The 22,915-nt window shown below is 43.6% G+C and overlaps 1 protein-coding gene across 1 annotated transcript in view; it reads right to left on the bottom strand.

Moving 5' to 3' along the window:
- Positions 1-3,702: 3,702 nt before the first annotated feature.
- The window catches only part of myo3a (myosin IIIA), a gene marked incomplete at both ends in the record, with an annotated part of 39,235 nt that continues 20,022 nt past the window's right edge, over positions 3,703-22,915 (bottom strand). Inside the window, 12 exons of the mRNA XM_080547303.1 lie at positions 3,703-3,817; positions 4,519-4,797; positions 8,054-8,094; positions 8,541-8,632; positions 13,834-13,978; positions 14,659-16,033; positions 16,468-16,591; positions 16,953-17,039; positions 17,819-17,981; positions 18,777-18,888; positions 19,500-19,705; positions 20,079-20,159. Of these exons, the coding sequence (XP_080403429.1) occupies positions 3,703-3,817; positions 4,519-4,797; positions 8,054-8,094; positions 8,541-8,632; positions 13,834-13,978; positions 14,659-16,033; positions 16,468-16,591; positions 16,953-17,039; positions 17,819-17,981; positions 18,777-18,888; positions 19,500-19,705; positions 20,079-20,159 (2,820 nt within the window). The remainder of the gene's footprint in view (positions 3,818-4,518; positions 4,798-8,053; positions 8,095-8,540; positions 8,633-13,833; positions 13,979-14,658; positions 16,034-16,467; positions 16,592-16,952; positions 17,040-17,818; positions 17,982-18,776; positions 18,889-19,499; positions 19,706-20,078; positions 20,160-22,915) is intronic.

Genomic DNA, 22,915 nt, shown 5'->3' with positions numbered 1-22,915 from the left:
AGAGCGCCATTTAGTGTCGAGCGCATCTACCCAGTACTGACCTCATGGACATTTCTTAAAAAGGGGTAGCAGGTGGACACCTTGTGTTAAGCAAAAAAAAATAAAAAATATTTTTGGTCATATAATATTAACTTCTGGAAAAAAGTGCAAAAGTCACAGTGAAGTGCAAAATTAGGTTATTAATACTATACTAAGAAGCTCCAATCTGTGTCATAATCCAGCGGTGAAAAGTTGGGTCGTATTGTTTGCTATAATGCCACAAGAGACTGATGAAAATGTGTCACACCGTGGTGCCAACCTAGTTTCAAACGTCACTAAAGAGATTACAGCGTGATTCACTTTCATGACGAGCTGTGGCGCGTCGTGAGTCGTGACAGTGTGGGGGGACAGTGTCCCCCCCCCCACACACACAGCTCTTCTTGTAATTCTTGGCGACTTCTATAGGCTACTTCCAGAGTACCACGGATGGTCTCCGCTGTCACTGGTATTATGTCCAACAGCAAGTACTGTATCTCAAGGTGCCAATCATCAGTTCGAATAAACTGAACAGAACATAAATAATGTATGAGCCACAATAATAAACTAAAAGTGACACATTGTGATTGTACAACTGAATTGTATATAGGAGAAGAGGTACAGGAAACATATCAGGAATAAGGCCACATTTGCACACACACACACACACACACACACACACACACACACACACTACACACTACGCGCACCCACAACAACCGCGCACAGACCACACTCTCACACACATACAGTAACATGACATGGTGCCTTCCCCGTGTATTACAGTTATTTACGCGAGTCATTATGACCAATAGAAACTAACATAACAGCTGAGAGAGTGTGTGCTAAGCGTGTGAGCCTCCTGCATGAAAAGGGACATGTATGAGTCATGTCGGAGGAATAGGGTGCGTTGTTTAGAGCTTTATTCGTTCTGTTGCACGCCATCATCATGTGTGTTAATGTGCACGCTGAGAGCAAACGACTCAGTAACAACCCCTACAGGGTTTTCTCCTTTAAATGTCACACTTAAAGGTTATGGGTGCACTGTGCACAGACATGCTAAGTCAATGGAAACTACTTACATAAGCAAGGATAAACCAACCAGTTACATGGGCAACACTGCAATTATATACAGTACATTATATAGCTGGACTATTTGAATAACATAACATTTTATATGGTCGAATCAATCTAATTTCCTAACCAAAAGGCCTTTGCAAGTAAGTCATTATGTGTTTTTCAAATTCTAATGTGCAGTTAAACTAATGAATTCATGTATTAAAAATGTACTTGACCCCCAACTCAGAGTATCAGCTACTTTACTAATATTATCATGTAACGTATGGGCAAAAAACTAATGTTCATGTCAGGGCAGAATGTCAACACTCCCAAGGACGCCATTAATGCACAGTTAGAGCCTCATGGAAGGCAAGTTGAATGATGGGTCTTGATAAGTTCCTCTATGTCACATCAGGGAGAGTGATGCTATAAGCAGCACTCGAGTTGAGGGGGGGTGAGGGGGGATGGCATCCCCCCCTGAAATAAAAACGGTCAAAATCATCCCCCTTCTAAAACTGCCATCCCCCCTTTCCATCCCTTATGTCATTTTATAAATGAACGTGGTATTACTACTATTTCAACATTTAGTTTTGCGCATATTGAGTAAAATACTGTGGGCGAGGGGGAACGCACACATGCAATGACATTTTTACCAAGTCACTGACACTGAAGTCACTGACGCTTGTGGGGATGCTAAAATTGTCCCCATTATGATAACATCCACCATCCCCCATGATTTTCTTTTACAACTTGAGTACTGGCTATAAGCCTACATTTAGACCAAAGAAGTGATATACTGTCAGACAAAAACTGCACAAGCAATTTGATCAATTATAAACAATGTATTTAAGAGGACAACATATGGACAGCAATTTAATTGAAAACAAGGAAAGCGCTAATGCTTTCTTTCAGATGTAAAGATACACACAGTAATATGACCCTGAAGCTGATTACAATATTACAATATTGGAGAGTAATTGTAACATCACATTTTCCAAACACAAAGTACATTTTGTCCTATAACCCTTGTTACATAAGTGGACATTAAGTGGAACTTAAATTATTTTTTGTACCAGTTACCTGTTTTGTTATTTACACTTAAACAACCATGATCATAACAATGACATTGGATGTACAGTCTTGAGTTGACGATATGGACGTTTCTGGAAAGGTAACTTAAAACAACAGCACTGAGATAGCATTAACATCAATATACTGTACACAGAAAAACCGTTTACTCAATACAGTGACTTTAACAAAACATTGAACTGCAGAGAGGAGAGATAACCAGTGATGCCTACACTTATGACTGCTATATAATGACATGGACATAATGACAGTCATGTTAAAGATACCTATGGCATGGTAGTTTACCAAGTACCTCATCATCCTTATCCCTAAGAACAACATTCTGTTTGTCTTTTTACATTCAACTCCTATCAGATTCCATTAACACTAGAACAGCCATGGTTGTGAGTAAAAAAAAGTGTTATATCTTTGCACTCGATCAAATTTCAGGACCCTCCTTTCATGACTTTTCCTAGATACTGTACGTGCGTTCTACCACCCAGTATCGCTTACTTTTTCAAAATCACATCAGGATAAGCTAGTATGAAGTTGTTTAGTAGTTTTTCTGTGTAGGAGTCAGGCTAATTTACAAGACGGCCAACTAATGGTCGTTGTGTGTAAATAGCAGCTTGAGCATTGTAAAGACTATGGTCATTTGACCCCAGAGGCGGCTCTTATAGTAGGTAAAAAAGGCACGGCTGTTCTAGTGTTAAGACACTACAGAACACATGATGAGAAGTATGTGTATCCGAACAGCGTTGCTTCACAGTACATACCACAAATCTGTATCTCAGACGGAAGTCCTATAGAGTTGTCTGACTGCATCTATACTAGAAGCACATTTATTTACAGATTTATACAGTTATCCCATTCGTGATCACAATTTGTCGCTCCTAGAACCCAAACTCCGGTGGTGACTTAAATGACTTGACGCAACACCTTTAATAGTGTAACGAACCTGTATAAAGTCTGTTAGCAGCTCCAAGGGAGTTAACTCTTGGTGTTGTGGTTAGCGCGGCCGGCGGTTATGCGGGAGATCGGGGTTCGATTCCGCTACATTGGTGTCAGAAGTGACCTTATACAGGTTTGTTACAATACCAACATCATAAGCATGACACACTATCTATCATGACATCGTACGACAATTCCCTTCAGCTAATGACAACTGACAACTTAAGCATTTAAAATACGTGATAGTTTAGGCATTTCAATAGACTTAGTATTCTGTGTATAATAACAGGGTTATGTCATGTCAGCGGTCATCACCAAAGGTCCATAATCATAAACTGTCATGGTGCATCATGGGAGATATGATGTCATGCCTCGGGCGTGGTCACACATAGGTGTTATTGAAAGAAATAGAACCCGCACACTCAGGTTCCAGATGCGACAAAAAAGTGTGGTTTATTAGGACGACGGTTTCAGCCATAGCCTTTGTCAAGTCTTAAATATTTAAGGCAAAGGCTACGGCCAGCGCCTCGCCTAGATTTTCTGCGGGTGTGCGTTCTCTTCTGTTCCACATAGGTGTTGAGTCAGGTCGCTCAGGGTGAAGTGTGCTTCTCAGTACTGCCTAATGAGCCTGCTTCTCTGGGAGGTCTTCCTCAGTAGGCGTCTGTAGTCGTAAGGGTTGTCGTCTGACTGGCTCTCAGTGGAGGGCAGTCTGGGAACGGAGCGCCTGTCAACACGCAGCGCAGGAGATAAAGAGAGGAGGTAGTGGAAAGGTAGGAAGGAAATGAAGAGGAAGGAGAGGACAAAACAAGGAAAAAGAGGAAGGAGAGATAATACATATTCAACTAGGGATCAGGACACAGGGAGGAAGGGAGGAAGAGATGATAAAAGGTTCTTGATGAAGTAGTCTTTGTTCACCAACATATTTATCATCGCTTGTAGACTGTCATGACTGGATATGTTGTTTTTTGGTTTGTTGTTGCAACACGTGTTTCACCACCATTATGAAATAGATAGACCCATATGTGACACAGTCTGATCATTTGGTCCGCATGTCGGCAACCAATCAAAATGTTTGTTGTCAACGTTGCTGAGAATCACAACACAAACTCACTAGTCAAGCCAACATACTGCAACGCAATGGATTGGGTGAGTAATCCCCCCACTGCTACCTAGTTAACTATAACACTACTTTACCTTGCTAGCAGGCTCACAAAACAAGCTGAATTAGTTGACTAGCGATGTGTCGTTGATTTTCAACAACATGGAAATGTATTCACATTTTTCTAAAGAAAAGTCAGATCATTACATCGGATCCCGACATGAGGACCAAAGCATTAGAATGTGTCACAAATGTGTATTGTGTGTATGTGAGTATAGTCTTGTCTAGTAGTGTATACATGTCTAGCAGCGTATTAGAGGACACACCTTTTCTCTTTGGCCGGTCTGGGTGTGTCTGGCTCCGACACGGCCCTCTCTCTGGAGGCTTGTCTCCCCTCCGAGGACCTCCTCCTGTCTGCAGGCTGCCTCTGCTCTGCAGACGGGCGTCTGTCTTTGGACCTTCTCCTGTCTTCTATGGACGGCCTCCTCTCGTCTGGGGCGTGGCCGGTGCTGGAGGTCCATCCCTCGCTGCAGACGGAGCTACTGGACCTGCTACTGGACAGGCCCTGGTAGTACTGGTCGTCCACGTCCAGCAGCTTCCCTGGACTGGTAGAGGAAGGAGACCTGTGGTCAGTCACTTGCTTACTCAGAAGAAAGTCAAGTAAAGAAGTAAAGAATTATCAGGGGTGACCGATGGTTTGTTTGTGGTCGGTCGCACTGAGGAGTGGCTTTGAAGAGTGAGATAGCGTGGTGTACAGCAGGTCATGAAAGCTAATGAGAAGTGAAACAAATAAAAAATAAATAATAACAGGTTTAGACCTGGTATTTTCCAAAATGACGTCTGCCAACACTGCACACATAATGAGTGCTTTCCACCCCCCGCACCAACCTACAGACCTTTGGGAACAGAGCCTTCAGTGTGGCAGCACATACCCTCTGGAACTCTCTCCCCACAGTGATCCGCAATGCCCCTACCCTGGACACCTTCAACACCCCTACCCTGGACACCTTCAATGCCCCTACCCTGGAGACCTTCAATACCCCTACCCTGGACACCTTCAACACCCCTACCCTGGACACCTTCAATGCCCCTAACCTGGACACCTTCAATGCCCCTACCCTGGAGACCTTCAATACCCCTACCCTGGACTCCTTCAACACCCCTACCCTGGACACCTTCAATGCCCCTACCCTGGACACCTTCAACACCCCTACCCTGGACACCTTCAATGCCCCTACCCTGGACACCTTCAACGCCCCTACCCTGGACACCTTCAACACCCCTACCCTAGACACCTTCAATGCCCCTACCTTGGACACCTTCAATGCCCCTACCCTGGACAGCTTCAAATCAGCCCTCGCTATGCTAGAGCCATAGCCACAGAGCTTCAGTGCTAGCATAAACAGTGTCTAGCATTTCATAGCAGGTTAAGCATGAATATGAACGGCCATTACTGTTTTATTGCAGCACTGGGATGATCCAGAGATGCATAACTTGACCTTAACCACCTCTGTTTCCACAGGCGCGGCGAGAGGCCCTCCTAACTCTGATGAATCACCACCTCCCTCCTCGACTGACAGACTCAAATGGAAAAGTTCCCCTACCGTGGGTTTTATATCCCCCCTTCTTCTCCTCTTATCGGCTGAGTTATGTAACAGGAGCAGTTATCTACGGGCGAAGGTGAGCCCTAACGCCTACGGACGACTCAAACAGGATAACGTCACCCTTATATCATCTTAGTTAGACCAGCCGTACGATAATCTCAGTGTTTCTAGACTGAAAACAAACCGGAAATACTGTCGCAGTTGAGTTTTTGCTGCTTTTATTCAGTAAGTAAACAATGTTAGTTGTGTGGTATATTTTCACACACACACATTCATAGCTGTGGGGGTTACAGCTTTTAGGCCATTGTGGCATTCCTAGGGGGGGTTTATGATGGCCTTTGTCTTTGTCCTAGAGGCCGCATGTTCAAGATGGCCTCCCTTCCTGTGACCGGCCCCCTGCCCTTTTACCTGTCTGTAACCTAACCCCCTTTCACACCTTGACCATTTCTAAGTAATGTGATAGGCCTGTTTAGATGCCTTGTCATAGACTTGTATTAGCATATCATTGGAGGTATACAAATATCTGATGTGAACAAAGCCTTTCTCTTTCCCACGGCTGACCATCTATGACAGTAACGCTGTAAAGCTGTATGTAACCTTTGTTTAAATAAACAGTCTGTAACTCAGAAGTTTTACTCGTGATCTATTTCAACCAAATTCTATATCCTACACTAAGTGGCGAGCCAGCCAGGAGTCTACAGTTGTTTTTTAGTGAAATTCTCATTTAAACGAAACGGATCTCAACGCATATCATCGCAAACTAAGATTATTTTTTTATCTTTACTTCCTTGTGACCCGTTTCAATTGAATAGCTCCCTGGGTTTCGGAAACTCCACTATGGTTGAATGGAGTTCTTTGCTAGAGGAAGAGGTTTCTAACTCTCTCACTGTCTGCATGCTGTTCTATCTCGGTAGATCTCTTTACCTGAGGCCTCTGCAGTCCCACTCACCACCCTCCTTCTTTATGATTGCCTCTCTAACCATTCCACTCTCCTCCTTCCCTTTCTATCTCTTTTCCCCCTCCATTTATTACTGTGCTGCCGTCACCACTGATGTTCCTCTCATTGACACAGAACACTGCTCTCTCTCTGCCTCTCTCCCCTCCTATTTCACTTCTCTCTCTCTCTCTCTCTCTCTCTCTCTCTCTCCCCCCCCCCCCTCTCTCTCTCTCTCTCTCTCTCCCTCTCTCTCTCTCTCTCTCTCTCTCTGCTGTCAGACCTAGCTGGAGAAGCTATCTTTCCTCCTGACCTTCTCGATCTTAATGATGCATGTAAACTGTTCCTGTCCATCGCTGCCTTTATTTATCTGCTAACAAATTATTACCCTTGATGTTTAGAGTCTTGTCTCACAGCGACTCAGTTTGTTTGTGTGTGTGTGTGTGTGTGTGTGCGCGCGTGTGTGTGTGTGTGTGTGTGTGTGTGTGTGTGTGCGGTTCAAGACTGCTGTGATGAAGCACCCTGCGTTTCCCTGTTCATCCAGACCTATCTGTCTATCTGCCAGCCTCTAGGAACACCTATCATCACCTCCCTCTGGGAGGTATGCACACACACACACACACACACATACACACACACACACACACACACACACACACAAACACACACACGCGCACACACACACACACACACACACACACACACACACACAAACACACGCACACACACGCACACACACAGATACATCAGACTCAGAGAAAAACGTCGTGTAGCAGCTATGGCTCAAATTGCTTCTGTCTGAAGCAGAAGATGAATATGTTGATTATGTTTCCTGTTTAGTTGGTAAGTATGTAATAATTGCCTTTCTGCACATGGGTGCATCACTTACAGTATCAACACATCATGATGATCAAATAGATCATTCATCTGGCATTCATCTGTACAATATCAAGTCATTATTTCAAATCAATAATTTCATCATTCATGCTCAAATATGATGAAATATAAGAACACTGATGCTCAAATGTAGTAATAATGAAGTACAGTATATAAAATGTAACTTAGTGGTTCGATTTCATTAATTAAGTAAAACCAGAGGAAGGGGGTGAGCGATGGGGCTAATTAACTCCGTTGTAAATGTGTAAATGTGTAAATGTGTAGCGCTACAGGCCGTTAAGTCTGGATCCACACCCTGTCCTTACTTTGGCTCGGTACCAGAAGCATTACTCAGGACCAGTGTGTTAAGTAGCAGACCTAACCTCTTAGTACAACACTGCCGGGGGTCGTTAAAACCAGATGAAATACGAGCCGTCGTCGACTTACCTCTGTTTCCTCGGCCTGCGCTTATCATCCTGGACCGACCTCTGAGGGGGAAGAGGAGGACAGATATGTATCTGTGGCCATTTTTCTTCAAAAGTGATTTTGACATAAAGTGACACGTTTTAATGCTTTGGTTCTCATGTCAGGATCCGATGTTAATGATCAGACTTTTCTTTCGAAAAATGTCCACCTTGTTGAAAATCAACGACACGTCGCTAGTCGACTAACACAGCTTGTTTCGTGAGCCTGCTCACCATGTAAAGTAGTGTTATAGCTAACTAGGTAGCAGTGGGGATTACTCACCCAATCCATTTCGTTGCAGTATTTTGGCTTGACTAGCGAGTTTGTGTTGTGATTCTCAACACTCAGATTCACAGATTGGTTGCCGACATGCGGACCAAATGATCGGACGGTGTCACATAATTTCTTATTTAATTTAATGGAAATCGACCTATATATAAAAATCGGCATGTGTAAAGTGTTGACTCACATGAATGAGGTTGTAGTAGGTGGAATCTTCCGGCGTGTTCAGGGTCTTCGGCCTTTGGGTTCTGCGAGGCGTCCGCTGCACTTTCATATCAGCTGAAACAACAACAACAGCGTCAGTTACAACAGCGTCAGTTACAACAGCGTCAGTTAGTATTCAGGATGGTTGAGTAGCTAAAAACAGCTAAAACAGTTGATGTAGAACAGTAGGTGTATCAAGCTTGGGAATCGACGTCATGACGCTGCATTGTGGGATACGGCCACCATGTTCTTTGCTCTCCCAACCGTTTACATTATAGCGCCTCCCACTGTTTACATGTTCTGTACGTCATGCTTCGAGATAGCTAACGAAAATAAGAACAAAATGATCTACCAAATAACGAAAATAACAAATAAATAACGAAATGATGTACCAAAGAATACGGCGGCAGTGGGCGGACATAGCAACCGTGACGTTCATGTTCCTGAGAACAATTGTTAATCGGGTATTTAATTTACATTTACTGACAAAAGTTTTAGGTTATTTTAATTTTGTTGGCCAACTCCACACAAGAATTGAGAGAAAACTACTTTTCCGATATATTGGCTTCTGAAAATGGCTTGTTGAAGAATGGCAGGAAGTGGTGATTGTCCTCTCAGGGGGAGACTGAGGGAATACAATGGACACCCCTGCTGGTAAACCACACTCCACTCCACACTGCTCTGCACAACATGACTCCTGTAAATGCTCAATTGCTGCAATCTCAGCTGTACAAACACAGCTACGAGGTTTGAAGAATAGAAAACGTGTAAACTTGAAACTGTTTAAGGCTGGTGTCAGATAAGGGTAAGTGCGGCATGGCTTATTTCAACATTTGAATGTCACTCCTTTTTAGGAGCGGCTGTGTCTCAGGAGGTAGAGCCGGCGTCTCATGATCGCAAGGTCGGCAGATCGGTGGTTCGAGCCCCGGCTGGCCACATGTCGAAGTGTCCTTGGGCAAGACACTGAACCCCAAATTGCTCCCCCGGCCGGAGCGGGCCGGCGCCTTGCATGGTAATAATAATAAATAATAATAATACATTTTATTTTTAGAGCACTTTACATAAAGAATCTCAAAGTGCTACAATTAAAAACAAGAAGATTATAAAACAATAAACATTTTCAATTAAAAAAGCTAATAAAAGGCTCTATTAAAAAGGTAGGTTTTAAGGCCTCGTTTAAAAGCATCCACAGACTGTGGTGCCCTTAGGTGGTCAGGGAGAGCATTCCACAGCCTGGGAGCAGCCGAGCAGAAAGCCCGATCTCCCATGGTGCGGAGCTTGGTCCTGGGGGTCTTGAGGAGGTTGGTGGCAGTAGAACAGAGGGTGCGTGAGGAGGTCTGAGGGGTATGGAGGAGTTCCTTGAGGTAGGGGTAGGTGGTAGCTTGGCCGCCATTGGTGTGTGAATGTGTGTGTGAATGGGTTGTAAAGCGCTTTGGCTAAAGGCGCTATATAAGTGCAGTCCATTTACCATTACTCCTAAAATCTGCCCCGCCAGAAAAGTAGTCTATATATATATATATATATATATATGTCAGGGTCATGTGGTCTATCCTCAGGGTCATGTGTTCTAACCTCAGGGACATGTGCTCTAACCTCAGGGTCATGTGGTGTAACCTCAGGGTCATGTGCTCTAACCTCAGGGTCATGTGGTGTAACCTCAGGGTCATGTGGTGTAACCTCAGGGTCATGTGGTCTAACCTCAGGGTCATGTGGTCTACCCTCAGGGTCATGTGGTCTACCCTCAGGGGCTTAGGCTGCTAGAACTTTCCAACAGAGATCAATCAGAACTCCCCCTGTCAGTCACACAGTGTCCCGTTCCTTGGTGACCTACAGCTCTCATTACTGTATTGAGTGTTATCTGTGTGTGTGTGTGTGTGTGTGTGTGTGTGTCTGATCTGTGTCTGTGTGAGTGTGTATGTGTGTTTGTGTGAGTGTGTGTGTGTGGGTGTGTGTGTGTGCGTGTGCGTGTGTGAGTGTGTGTGTGTTTGTGTGAGTGTGTGTGGGGGGGTGTGTGCGTGTGCGTGTGCGTGTGCGTGTGTGTGTGTGTGATCTGTGTATGTGAGTGTGTGTGTGCGTCTGTGTCTGTGTGTGATGTGGAGGGTGGATATTAGTAAAAGAATGATGAATATTACATGCATGAGAAATTATGTATTATATTATTATGCTCTTTTGTTGCGATCCATCATGTTTCATTAAGTGATCTCATCATATGCCACCTTCTAGGATCATTAACATTGTTAGCATGTTCCCTGTGTCGTAGATCACAATGACCTTTGGTTTTGTAACTCTTACTTAACTCCTGTTTACTCTTACAAAAGACCATTAATCGATGTCAGTAGAGGTTAACTGGCAATGGGGCGAAAGGTTTGTCATATTATTGAACATGTCTATTTAAAGGTCATCAGCAATTCTCTTTCGCTCAAAGGAGTAAAGCCAATTTGAACCCCCCCATCCCCCCCATCCCCTACATTAATGTTTGTTGTAATTGCTAGAGCACTTTCTCAGGAAACGTGATTAGCATTTAATGACCTTTTCCACGAAGAGCAATGTGACTGCCGTTCTAAGAACTTTTTCCTATTTCATTCTGCCTGGAACAAATTACAATTTTAATTGTTTATTGCAAAACGGAAATTTATGGGGACAGCTTTTGACGTGCCTAATAAATGGAGAATATATGGAGGACAATGGCTCTGAAAAACAGTATTGTAGCTTGAGCCTCTGCAAATAATATTGTAGATTAATTCTACTTCTCCTCAGGCCACGTGTTTTTCTTAGGAACTCCCTGTAAAAAGGGAACACACCAAAAAGCCCAGGTTTGGTAAATGGACTGACTTATAGCATATAGCACATTATTCCAAAGCTCTTTACAACGGCCTCTCATTCACCCATTCACACACACATTCACACACCAATGGCGGCAAGCTACCATGCAAGGCGCCGGCCCGCTCACTGGGAGCAATTTGGGGTTCAGAGTCTTGCCCAAGGACACTTCGACTTGTGGCCAGCCAGACTCAAACCACCGATCGAACCACCGATCTGCCGACCTTGCGATCATTAGACGCCGGCTCTACCACCTGTGCCACAGCCGCCCCGGCTGGAGACTCAGAAAGTCATACAGACCTAAAATAATCTGGGGTTGTCACAATCGAGTGCGAGGAAGTCACCATGACACCAACCTAATCACGGCTGGCTAAATAATTAGATTTCCTCTGGATACACCTGCTGAACTTATGAAGATACAATTTGAGCTGCCAGCTCCATTTGGCCCAGCGGCACTGAGAGGATGAACTTTGACTCTGCCATTATCCTCACCTGCCATCTGAAAGCAATTAGACATATCACCGGTGGAAATCTAATGAACAATAGATCCATGCAGCTGGGGGAATTGACGCATTGACGAATCTGATGACGCATCAAGGAGCGCTTTCCTGTTTTGGCACTTGACATCCCTAGATGTTCTGATAAGATCAAGCCTCACAAGAGAGGAGAGAAAACTTTGTCCACTGATAAACTCTTTAGGTACTGCCAGCAGAGAAACTGCATTTTGTTTAGTTTTTTTTTTTGGCAGGCCGGCAGGCAGGCAGGGGTAGGCTGAAAACAGCTTCATGGGTACTGTTTGGTGAGTGAATTCACAGAAAATGTAACACAAAATAAGAGGTGAATGTCATAGTGTGCTTGTGAAATATGATAAATTAGAACAATCCAAAGTTTTAATAAATTGTAGAGATGTTAATACAGATGACCAGGCTACCAACCTGTCCATCTCTTGATTGATTCCTAATTGGTATAATATAATTAATTCACTCTTCTTGTGATAATTGCTAATTGTTCTAATTGTTGAGGTGTGGTGAGCATTATGGCTCAAAATGTGGATGGGTGCTACTGTATATTGGTACATGAGCTGAAAAAGTGCTTCAATACTGTAAAAATACAGAACATTGTTTGGGAATTTATGCAGCTAAATATGCCCAGAGATCAACTGATAAACAGATAAAACGACTGAAACTTTTAAACTCCTCCTGCTCACCTACAAATCCCTCCACGGCCTGGCCCCCCAGTACCTCTCCGATCTCCTGCACCACTACACCCCATCCAGAACTCTGATCTCCTGCACCACTACACCCCATCCAGAACTCTGATCTCCTCCACCACTACACCCCATCCAGAACTCTGATCTCCTGCACCACTACACCCCATCCAGAACTCTGATCTCCTCCACCACTACACCCGATCCAGAACTCTGATCTCCTGCACCACTACACCCCATCCAGAACTCTGAGGTCCTCTAACACGGGCCTCCTCATCCAACCCAGTGCCAAACTCCGGACCTTTGGGTACAGAGCCTTCAGTGTGGCAGCCCCCACCCTCTGAAACACTCTACCCAAGGATATCCGCGACTCTCCAACCCTGGACATATTCATAGCTGCCCTTAAAACCCACCTATTCACCATTGTATTCAACCTGTAGTCTGCATGTCAGCTTTATTAGTCCATTCTGCTGTTTTACTGTTTCTTGTTTTGTGTGTTTGTCTCTCTGGCTCTGTTCTGTTTGTCCCATTCCCTTGTAAAGCGACCTTGGGTTTCTGAAAGGCGCTATATACATTTAAGTTATTATTATTATTATTATTATTATTATTATTACTACTGAAGCCTGAAGTCAAGTGAAGACGTTTGGCCCGAGCACAACCTTCTCTCTATACAGGCCAGAGAAGAGTGGGTGAGAGGAGGTGAATTCTACTGACAGATGCACTCTGCCCTTTTCAATGCGTGTCAGTGAACCCTATTCAGCTCTCTGTCTGTGAGGGATAACCTTGATGCTCTTAGCGCCTAGCGGATGAGCCAGAAGCCATTGGAAAAGATGGATAGACCTAAAGATTTTAATTGTATTGCTTCGTTAACAGATAACGGTAACCAAGAGTGACTTTGGATCATCAATGATACTCCGAATAGTCACATCTGTTTTTTGTAAGAGGAGCAAACTGTCTACTCTACTCTTCTATATGTGTGTGTGTGTGTGTGTGTGTGTGTGTGTGTGTGTGTGTGTGTGTGTGTGTGTGTGAGTGTGTGTGTGTGTGTGTGTGTGTGTGCGTGCGTGTGTGTCTATGTGTGTGCGTGTGTGTGTGTGTGTGTGTGTGTGTGTGTCTATGTGTATGCGTGTGTGTGTGTGTGTGTGTGTGTGTGAGTGTGTGTCTATGTGATTGTGTGTGTGTGTGTGTGTGTGTGTGTGTGTATGTGAGTGTGTGCTACCTTCTCTATGTAAAGTAGTAATTATCTGACCTGGTGGCTGGTGGTTGGCAGCGAAGCCGTTCACCGTCTTTCCTTTGGCAAACATGCCGTTGCTGTCGGGGTCGGTGTGGTGGGCCAGGATGATCTCGTTCAGCTTCTGTTGGAGGTTCACGTAGTCCTGGGACGCCTCTGCGATCTAGAGGACAAACAACTAATTAGTTAGTAAAACTAGGCACTTTCAAGAAAACAATAAAAGATAATACAATGAACTCTGAATGAACAGTAGATGATTTATCTCATTTGCTGATGTTTTTTTATTTATTTAATTATTTTCTAACTTTTGTTATTACGATGTATGTATCTATACAATGTTTACAATGTCTGTATAATGTTGACAATTGTTCAAATATGATTTTTGTGTCGGACCCCAGGGAGACTAGCTAATGTCATGGCATTAGCTAATGGGGATCCTAATAAACAAACAAACAAACAAACAACCGATACAACATTTGAAAAAACACAAAAGGGTCATTCTACAGAAACGGTGGCATTCCTGTCTTTCACCTTTGCAGCAATCAAAATACTTTAAATAAACGTAATGATCACATGTAATATATATTTTAGATAAATATACATTGTTCTTATCATAATAACATATATTTGAGTCATGTAATGAAACTTTTGAGTAAAAAAAATATTTTTCTCCTACTCTAAATGTCATGAAGTAAACACAAATGTCACATTTATGGAATAGAAAACCTAAAAAGCTGAAAACCAACTAAATATTATAAATAATATAACGGTAAGAGTGGTGACAGTACAGTGCAGTATGTCAAATGGCATTCAAGCATTTAACAGTGCACTTATCTGATATACCTCTCTAGAGAAGACCTCCACTTCTTCCGCCTCTTTCTTAGACGTGGCCTTCGTAGCTTTGAGGTTCTTCCTGTCCTTTTGGCCCCTGAACTTGCTCTGGATCTTCACCGCAGCCTGCTGCTGTTCCATGTCATCCTCCTCCTTGGATTTCGCCTCCTCCTCCTCTTTACGGGCCAGCTGAATATCTGTGAGCTCCAAGACCTCCTCCTCCATCTGTTCCTCCTCCACCTCTGCCTGTTCCTCCTCCTCCTTAATCTGAGGTTCGTTCTTCGCTCCCTTTTTCTGCGCCTTCAGTTTCTTTCTCTCTCGGTGTCCTCGGAAGTTGCTCTGAAGGACCGTGGCTGCTTTCTCCTCGTCTGGTTCGGCCTGGCCTTTGGCGGATGTCCCTGGCTGTGGTTGGGGGTCCGACGTCTCAGGCACCTCCTCTTCCTCTACAGCTTTCTTCTCCTCCACCCTCGGAGACTCTTGCGCGACCTTGTCTTTCTTCTTCTCCTTCTTCTTCGGGATCTTCCCTTCTTCTTGAAGACGTTTCCTTTCTTTGTGGCCGCGGAAGTTGCTTTGGAGGACCGTAGCTGCCTTCGCCTCGTCTTCCTCCCCCTCTTTCTCTGCCCCCCCACTTCCAGACACCTCCAAAATCTCTTGAGGATCCGTTGACGACCCCCCAGCCTCTACTGTGGTCCCTTGTGCCACCGATGGCTCTGTGGTGGGCTGTGGTGGGACTACTTGTTCCTCAGGAGGGCTGGTCACCCGTTGCTTCCTGGCTGGGATCTTGCCCTCCTGCTCCAGCCTCTTCCTCTCCTTGTGGCCCCTGAAGTTGCTCTGGAGGACCGTAGCGGCCTTGGCTTCCTCCTCAGGGTTCACCACCTCTGCTTCCGGCACTTTTACACCTCCTCCTCCTCCTTCCTCTCCCTCTCCTCCCTTATCCTTCCTTTTGTCTTCCATCTCTGATGTTTCTTCGTCGTCCTCAAACTCGTCAGCCACTTCTGTATCTTCATCGTCATCCTCCCCTTCTGTCGCCACTGGCGTTTTATCGTCTTCATCGTCCTCCTCCTCTTCTACCACTTCTGTCTTCTCTTCCTTCTCTTCCTTCTCTTCCTCTGCCTTTGTAATAACAGGTGGTGTCGGTCTGTCGTCTTGATCCACAGGCTGGGGCGGCTCTTGTAACACCGCGTCGCCCGACGTTGTCTTGTTGCGCTCCCCCTTGAGTTTCTTCCTCTCCTTGTAGCCCCTGAAGTTACTCTGGAGGACAACGGCAGCCTTTTCCTCATCCTCCTCGCCTCCCTTCCCTGCGCCCGGGGCAGCAGTGCTCTCCTGAGGCTCTGGCTCCTGCTCCTTCACTGCCTTGGCTGTCTCCTTCTCTTTCTGTTTGGCCTCCCTAATGAGAATGTAGTGTTAGTTTCGATCTCAATGAAAACTGTAATATTCTTTTCATTTCATAATGTTTTCATATTTGATGGTGTAGAGAGAGCTACTATTAAAAGGAGTAGAAGCCGCTCACACTCTACTTCCAGATACAAAAATGTGGTTACATCATATAAATCGTACATATATGATGTAACTTGACAAAGGCTACGGCCGAAACCGTTGTCATATTAAAACCAAATGTTTGCATCTGGATCTAGAGTGTGTGGCTTCTACAACTCCTTTTAATAGTATTTTGTTCCGTCGCTAGCACAGTTTTCTGCAGTATGCGTTCTCTTCTTTTCCAAGTAGAGAGAGTTACTAACATACAGCACATTCTTCAAAGATCTACTGATGGTTGTGATACCTTTAGTTAGGGTTAGGGTCAGGTACTAATGGTTGTGATACCTTTTCTTCTTGAAGCTCTTCCTGCCCTTGTGTCCTCTGTAGTTGGCCTGTATCTTGGCTGCAGCTCTGTTCCTCTCGTCCACCACCTCTCTGTACGTCTTCTTCGCAAGGTAACCCCGACACACTGAGCAGGAAGACGACACAGGATATGAAACAACTACCTGACCTAACCTGATTTCATAAATGACCAGGTATAACATTAAATCAAATTTATATATATATATATATGTGTATATATGTATTATTATTATTATTATTAAATATAAATATATTAAATAAATAACATATATCAATATAATCTGTATATAAAATATATAATATATACATATATGTATATGTATAATATAATATAATATATAATATATAAATAAAATATATGTTAGGGTTAGGGTTAAAAAAAGGGTAAAAAATAAATATACATATAAATATATATATAAAGATAGTATGGAGGAATAACAATGGCTAAGGTGCCAAACTGTCCTTACCGGCCTGGAGCTGGACGATGAAGGCCTCAAGCTTGGCTTTGCTCTTATCATCAGCTACTCTCCTCCGGACCTTGTGTCCTCTATACGCTGGAGGTGGACAGACCCAAGTCAAAGGCATTAGCATAGATGATACGTGACTAACTATGTCCTCTATAAGCTGGTGTTGGACAGACCCAAGTCAAAGGCATTAGCATAGATGATACGTGACTAACTATGTCCTCTATACGCTGGTGTTGGACAGACCCAAGTCAAAGACATTAGCATAGATGATACGTGACTAACTATGCAATTGTGTGTAGTAATCATGAAGATCTTTGCAGCACTTTACCTAAAGGCAACAGCGTAGTGCGTTATTACTTATTATAAGCTTATAATATAATACAGTAGCTTGTGCCATTGGAAGACAATGTGTCTATTGATACTTTTAACACTAGAACAGCCGCACCTTTTTTCCTACTATAAGAGCCGCCTCTTTACAATGCTCAAGCTGCTATTTACACACAACGACCACTAGTTGGCCGCCTTCTAAATTAGCCTGCCTCCTACACAGAAAAACTAGCTTATCCTGATGTGATTTAGAAAATGTAAGGATACTGGGTGGTAGAAGGCACATATCTAGGAAAAGTCATGAAAGGAGGGTCCTGAAATTTGATCGAGTGCAAAGATATACCTTTTATTTTACTCACAACGATCCTGACCCCACCCATGGCTGTTCTAGTGTTAATGACCCCACCCATGGCTGTTCTAGTGTTAATGACCCCACCCATGGCTGTTCTAGTGTTAATGACCCCCACCCACGGCTGTTCTAGTGTTAATGACCCCACCCATGGCTGTTCTAGTGTTAAATAATAACACGCTACACTGACCTGACTGGAGGACCAGGGCGCTCTGGGCTCTCGCCTCCAGGATCTTGCGGTACCGCTTGACGCAGAGCCAGCCCCGGACGTACGCCTGGACCAGAACTATGCGGTCCGTGGCCCGTCTCACCATCAGGTTCAGGTGCTCCACATGGTAGTACTTTAGAAACACCTGAGAACCACCACACACACACACACACACACACACACACACACACACACACACACACACACACACACACACACACACACACACACACCACACACACACACACACACACACACACACACACACACACACACACAATTAATATACTTTGTTCTTCCATCACTTACATTGTTCTCCTATCACTGAGACTGCCAATGGCCCCTGGCCTGAGCTAGATTACTCTTCCTCCTACGACTGGTGGATTGATGATTCACTTGCTTAGTCAAATGTAGCGATTGTAAGTCGCTTTGGAATAAGGCGTCTGCTAAATGCCAAAAATGTAAATGTAAATATACAGTTACAGTTGCTGTTTATACAGTATTTTTTCATTCCTATGTGTAATTAAAGTAATATGAAGCAAAACTTACTAGCCAGATTCCTCTGTTGTTTAACACATGCATGTACATTATTTCAAAAAATCTTTTTTTCTTCCATTCTTTAACTATTCTTTAACTATGTTTATTGTTGTTTTTACTGACTGTGCTTTTGTTTTACTTTTTATTTATCCGTCTATTTTCGCTCTTTGAGTACTGAGAAAAGCGCAAAACAAAATAAATGCATTATTATTATTACTATTATTATTATTATTATTATTATTATCATTATTAATATTATTATTACTATTATTATTATTATTATTATTTATATTATTATTATTATTATTTATATTAATATTATTATTATTATTATTATTATTATTAATAATAACGCATGGTAATCATTATATGAGTGTTAAACCCTCCATCTCTGTGAGCGTACTTTAGTCTTCCCCAGCAGCCAGTTCTCCAGCTGGGCCTTCTCCAGTATGGCAGCACAGGTCTCTGGGCTCACCGCCGGCTCCTCGTGGGCACGGAAGGCCAGAATGAAGTACCTGCAACAGACAATGGGATTATTACAACAGACTAACTACCCACAAACTGAACTCCCTGAGAGCAGAATAACCCTCAAAACATGGATCTCTAATTCATCTCCTCCAGAAGGACATTTTATTACATGAGGTGGCACACTTGAATAGAGAAACATATCAAATACATACATACACACAGACAGACAGACACACAGACAGACACACAGACAGACACACAGACACAGACACATACACACACACACACACACACACACACACACACACAGACACACACACAGACAGACACACACACACACACACACACACACACACACACACACACACATAATGCAGTAAACAGCAGATTCAGAACGCTACTGTAACATCACAAGAGATCAGGCTGATGTGTAGGAGGGGATATATACAGGGCTGGCACACACACACACACACACACACACACACACACACACACACACACACACACACACACACACACACACAGAAATCAGCATACACATATGCATATTCGTAAGTATGTCACCATAAAGCCATTTGTGAGAGGACCACATTTGCACAAAGACACCCCTAAAAACACACACACACACACACACACACACAGACACAGACAGATTCACCTCTTGATGAAGTTGGTGAAGAGGATGCGGTGAGAGTAGCCCTGCCGTCTGATCTTGGCCGTCTCCAGCAGGCCCGTGTAGCGCAGCTGGACCAGAACCTTCTCACGGTCAAACTTGTTGGCATGGCGATCGTTGTTGGGCTTGATGCAGCGCACAAAGTGGGGCTGACCGGCCACCATCTTGGATAGAAGGTCCATGAGAGAGTACTGACAAGAGAAGGACAGAAGAAACCAAGTTTACCACCAAGTACATTTTGAGGAGCAAGAATATTTGAATATTTGAATGAATATCGTTAGCCTCATAGCATAATTGCCTAAGTCATATTTTGGCCAAACTGAGATATCTGCCTAACTCTACTCTCCTAACACTGCTGATTCACTGTGCATTATTGCCTATGATGCCATCAGCCTATCAGAATGCTTGTTACATTCCAAAATCACTATCTGCCCAAGTCATCTCTTTGACATTTGGCATTTGGCAGTCAATTTATCAACAGAGATACAATTATACTACCAGTCCATTATTCTGGATCTATCTGCTATATAATGCAAGAAGTGATGAAGTGAGACCCATCCTTACTCTGAAGTAGGAGGCCACAGTTTGTGTCCTCATGTTGGTGGTCTCTCTGGGATGGTGAACGGTATCAGGTCCGCTCTCTCCCTGGACACACACAAAAACGTTGAGCTTATCAACATGATGCAGAGGGCAGTCATGGTACAATAGGTATTTCTGGATTGTGTTGTACTATTGGTGAATAGTTCAAATCATCGGTCTCTTTCAGTCGACTCCCTGTTCGACCCCTCACTATGGGACACGCATCACTTCGTACCTTTCTTTTCGTCGAATCACACCTAGGAGACGCCTAGGTAACGCTTGCAAGTGATGACCCCGCCTATCACCCGTCCCAATAAAGGGACGTGGCAAAGCCGCCATTTCAGTCCTTCCGCTCTTCACTCGCTGACTGTGTGAGCTACGACTGAACTGTTCCACTGAGAATCCTACAATTCTCCCGGGGCCTTAGGCCGTCTACTGGTGTCCTGTGGTTCAGCTCGATATTCAAAAGAAGATTTTCAAAGAAGTTTGTATGCCAAGTTTTGTCGGTTTTCACCTTGTGAGCACCTATTAACTGAGCTAGCAGGCTAACACTATGGTCTGTAAACAGTCTGTGAGCTCACAGTTCATCTGAACAGTTGAACCCTTACTACCTCAACAACAACTCCCTAAACTAGGTTATTGTTATAACTTGCTAGGTCCCTCGTAAATGGCTATGGCTGGCTCTCGGACGGTCGGCTAATCAGTGACTTCCTGTCTCTAGACAGCTGAGCCCTTGGCTTGCTTGCTTGAAAAGCGAATATTCTCTCACCTTGCGTGTCAACCTCCTTAATTGCGTCGTCTCTGGTTTCTAATCGTGACTCCGATCACGACAAAGATCCAGGAGACACAACAACACAGAGAAGGGCGAGGCTCTGTGGCCTGCCCAAACGGATGCAGTCACTCTCACCCAGTCTCACAGGCTATCCGTACAGGTTTCCAGTTTGGACCAGGCGATCGGGGTGTTTGGCCGGGTCTCACAGTGAGAGGCTGAACTGAGTTGACTGAAAGAGAGCTGAAACGTTACGAATGTAACTCAGATTCTCTGAAAGAGATGAGGGAGACTTGTGAAGAGGAATTCACGGATTCACTGGATGAAATGGCACAGGGAGTTCACTTGCAAGCATCAGCAGCCTGTACCAGAGGTGATTGGATAGGGGTCTTCAGCGAAAGGTGTCCTATAAGTGAGGTGTCTCCCACACATCTCCTTCAGAGAACCTATGTTACATTCGTAACCGTTTAGTTATTGTATGTCCTTTAGTGTCCTGTACTGTAGCCAAAGACGATTCGTTCACTCAATGCTGAGAGAGGAAATGGCTCTAAACTTCAGAACGATTAAACATCCAATATTCAGAGGCCTCATTTTCTCAATATTATGTCTTATTATTTCATTTTTTTTACTTCAGAACATTGGATCTTTTTTTTGGGTGTGTGTGTACCGTTTTCATATGTACTTTTCGATCAAGGTGCAAGGAAAGCTTGTGTTTTTTTGCAGGCGCGAGTGTTAATTTCCGAGAAGAAGGCTGCAAAAGAGATGCATAAAAAGCGTGAGCAAAAACTTGCCGAGTCATGAGGAATGTCTGCATAAGACAACTTGTTCTGATTGCTAATTGTTTGGCACTAATTTGTTCAGAGGTGCAAAATGTAATGTTTGTTACGAGAGAAACTGTTTGACCATATGGAGCTAGAGAACAAAGCCAACATGCATAGGCTTGTTAAGTATCGTCATGACAATGTAATGTGACATTTCTCAGTGCATACAATTTATTATACAGTGGGGGAAATTGTTGAATACTCATTTCCCCCACTGTATATACTTGAACAATGTTCTAATTTGCAGAGTAATACGAAGAAAGCAAATTAGGAATGCCAATGTATGCTAATTGTGAGACATTGCATACAGTATGAAAGAAACATATGGCAGCATGTTAACAAGCACTACACACGGCGCTCACTATGATGTTGCAACACTACCAAAGCGCACCTCGACACCCTCGGCCTAGTAAGGTTTCATGGCTGTCACTTTCACTCACACCGTGACTTGTAAAGGAGGAGCCTTTGATGTGCATTTTTAGACACAAAATATGCAGATGAATGGTAATACATTCATGTACTCATCAAAGACAGTTAATTACTTTCAGATGTGGACTCTGCCAAATTGCTCCTAGGTGTACAAATTGCTCAGACAAAATGGAAACGGTGGCTTCAAATGACGACCGCCCTCAGGACGGTTGGCTCCAAAAATGATAGGTTTGAGCCTGCAAGAAGTGACACCACTATTTAAGCTCAGTTTTCTACAATATTAAGTTACAATTATAAAACGGCTTCAACCATAAAAACAGTCGTTATTATAAGGCATGGTGCCATAAAAAAGAAATAACCCTATTAACGGTATGCAAATGAGAAAAACATCAACATTATCGTCCATACACATGAAAGCACCTCCTTTCACACCTAGGCAGACCATAATGATGTTTTAATGCAAAAGACTGCTTTGTCTACTTTCCATCAACAGACTTGAAGCCACACAGGCCAAGTAGGAGACCTATTATATTATATTATATTATATTATAGAAAATCACATAGGTCTACATGGTACATGCTCTCAGAACATTGTTGTAGGTTAGTAGGTTATTGTATGAGGAAAATCCAAGGTTACAGTGTGAGGAAAATGCATTAAATCGACTCTAGAGTAACTTTTTCAAGGGGGGCAGGGTCTTGGGGTTTGGGTAAAATAATTTGACATTCCTCAAACACAGAGGAGACAAAGAGATTGTCATTACCTCACTACTGGTGGATAAAGTAGAGCTCAATAGCATAAGTAC

The sequence above is a fragment of the Nansenia antarctica genome (assembly GCF_963989245.1).
Source record: "Nansenia antarctica genome assembly, chromosome: 17".
In the NCBI taxonomy this organism is placed as follows: domain Eukaryota; kingdom Metazoa; phylum Chordata; class Actinopteri; order Argentiniformes; family Microstomatidae; genus Nansenia; species Nansenia antarctica.
This window is presented reverse-complemented; position numbering and strand designations above follow the sequence as displayed.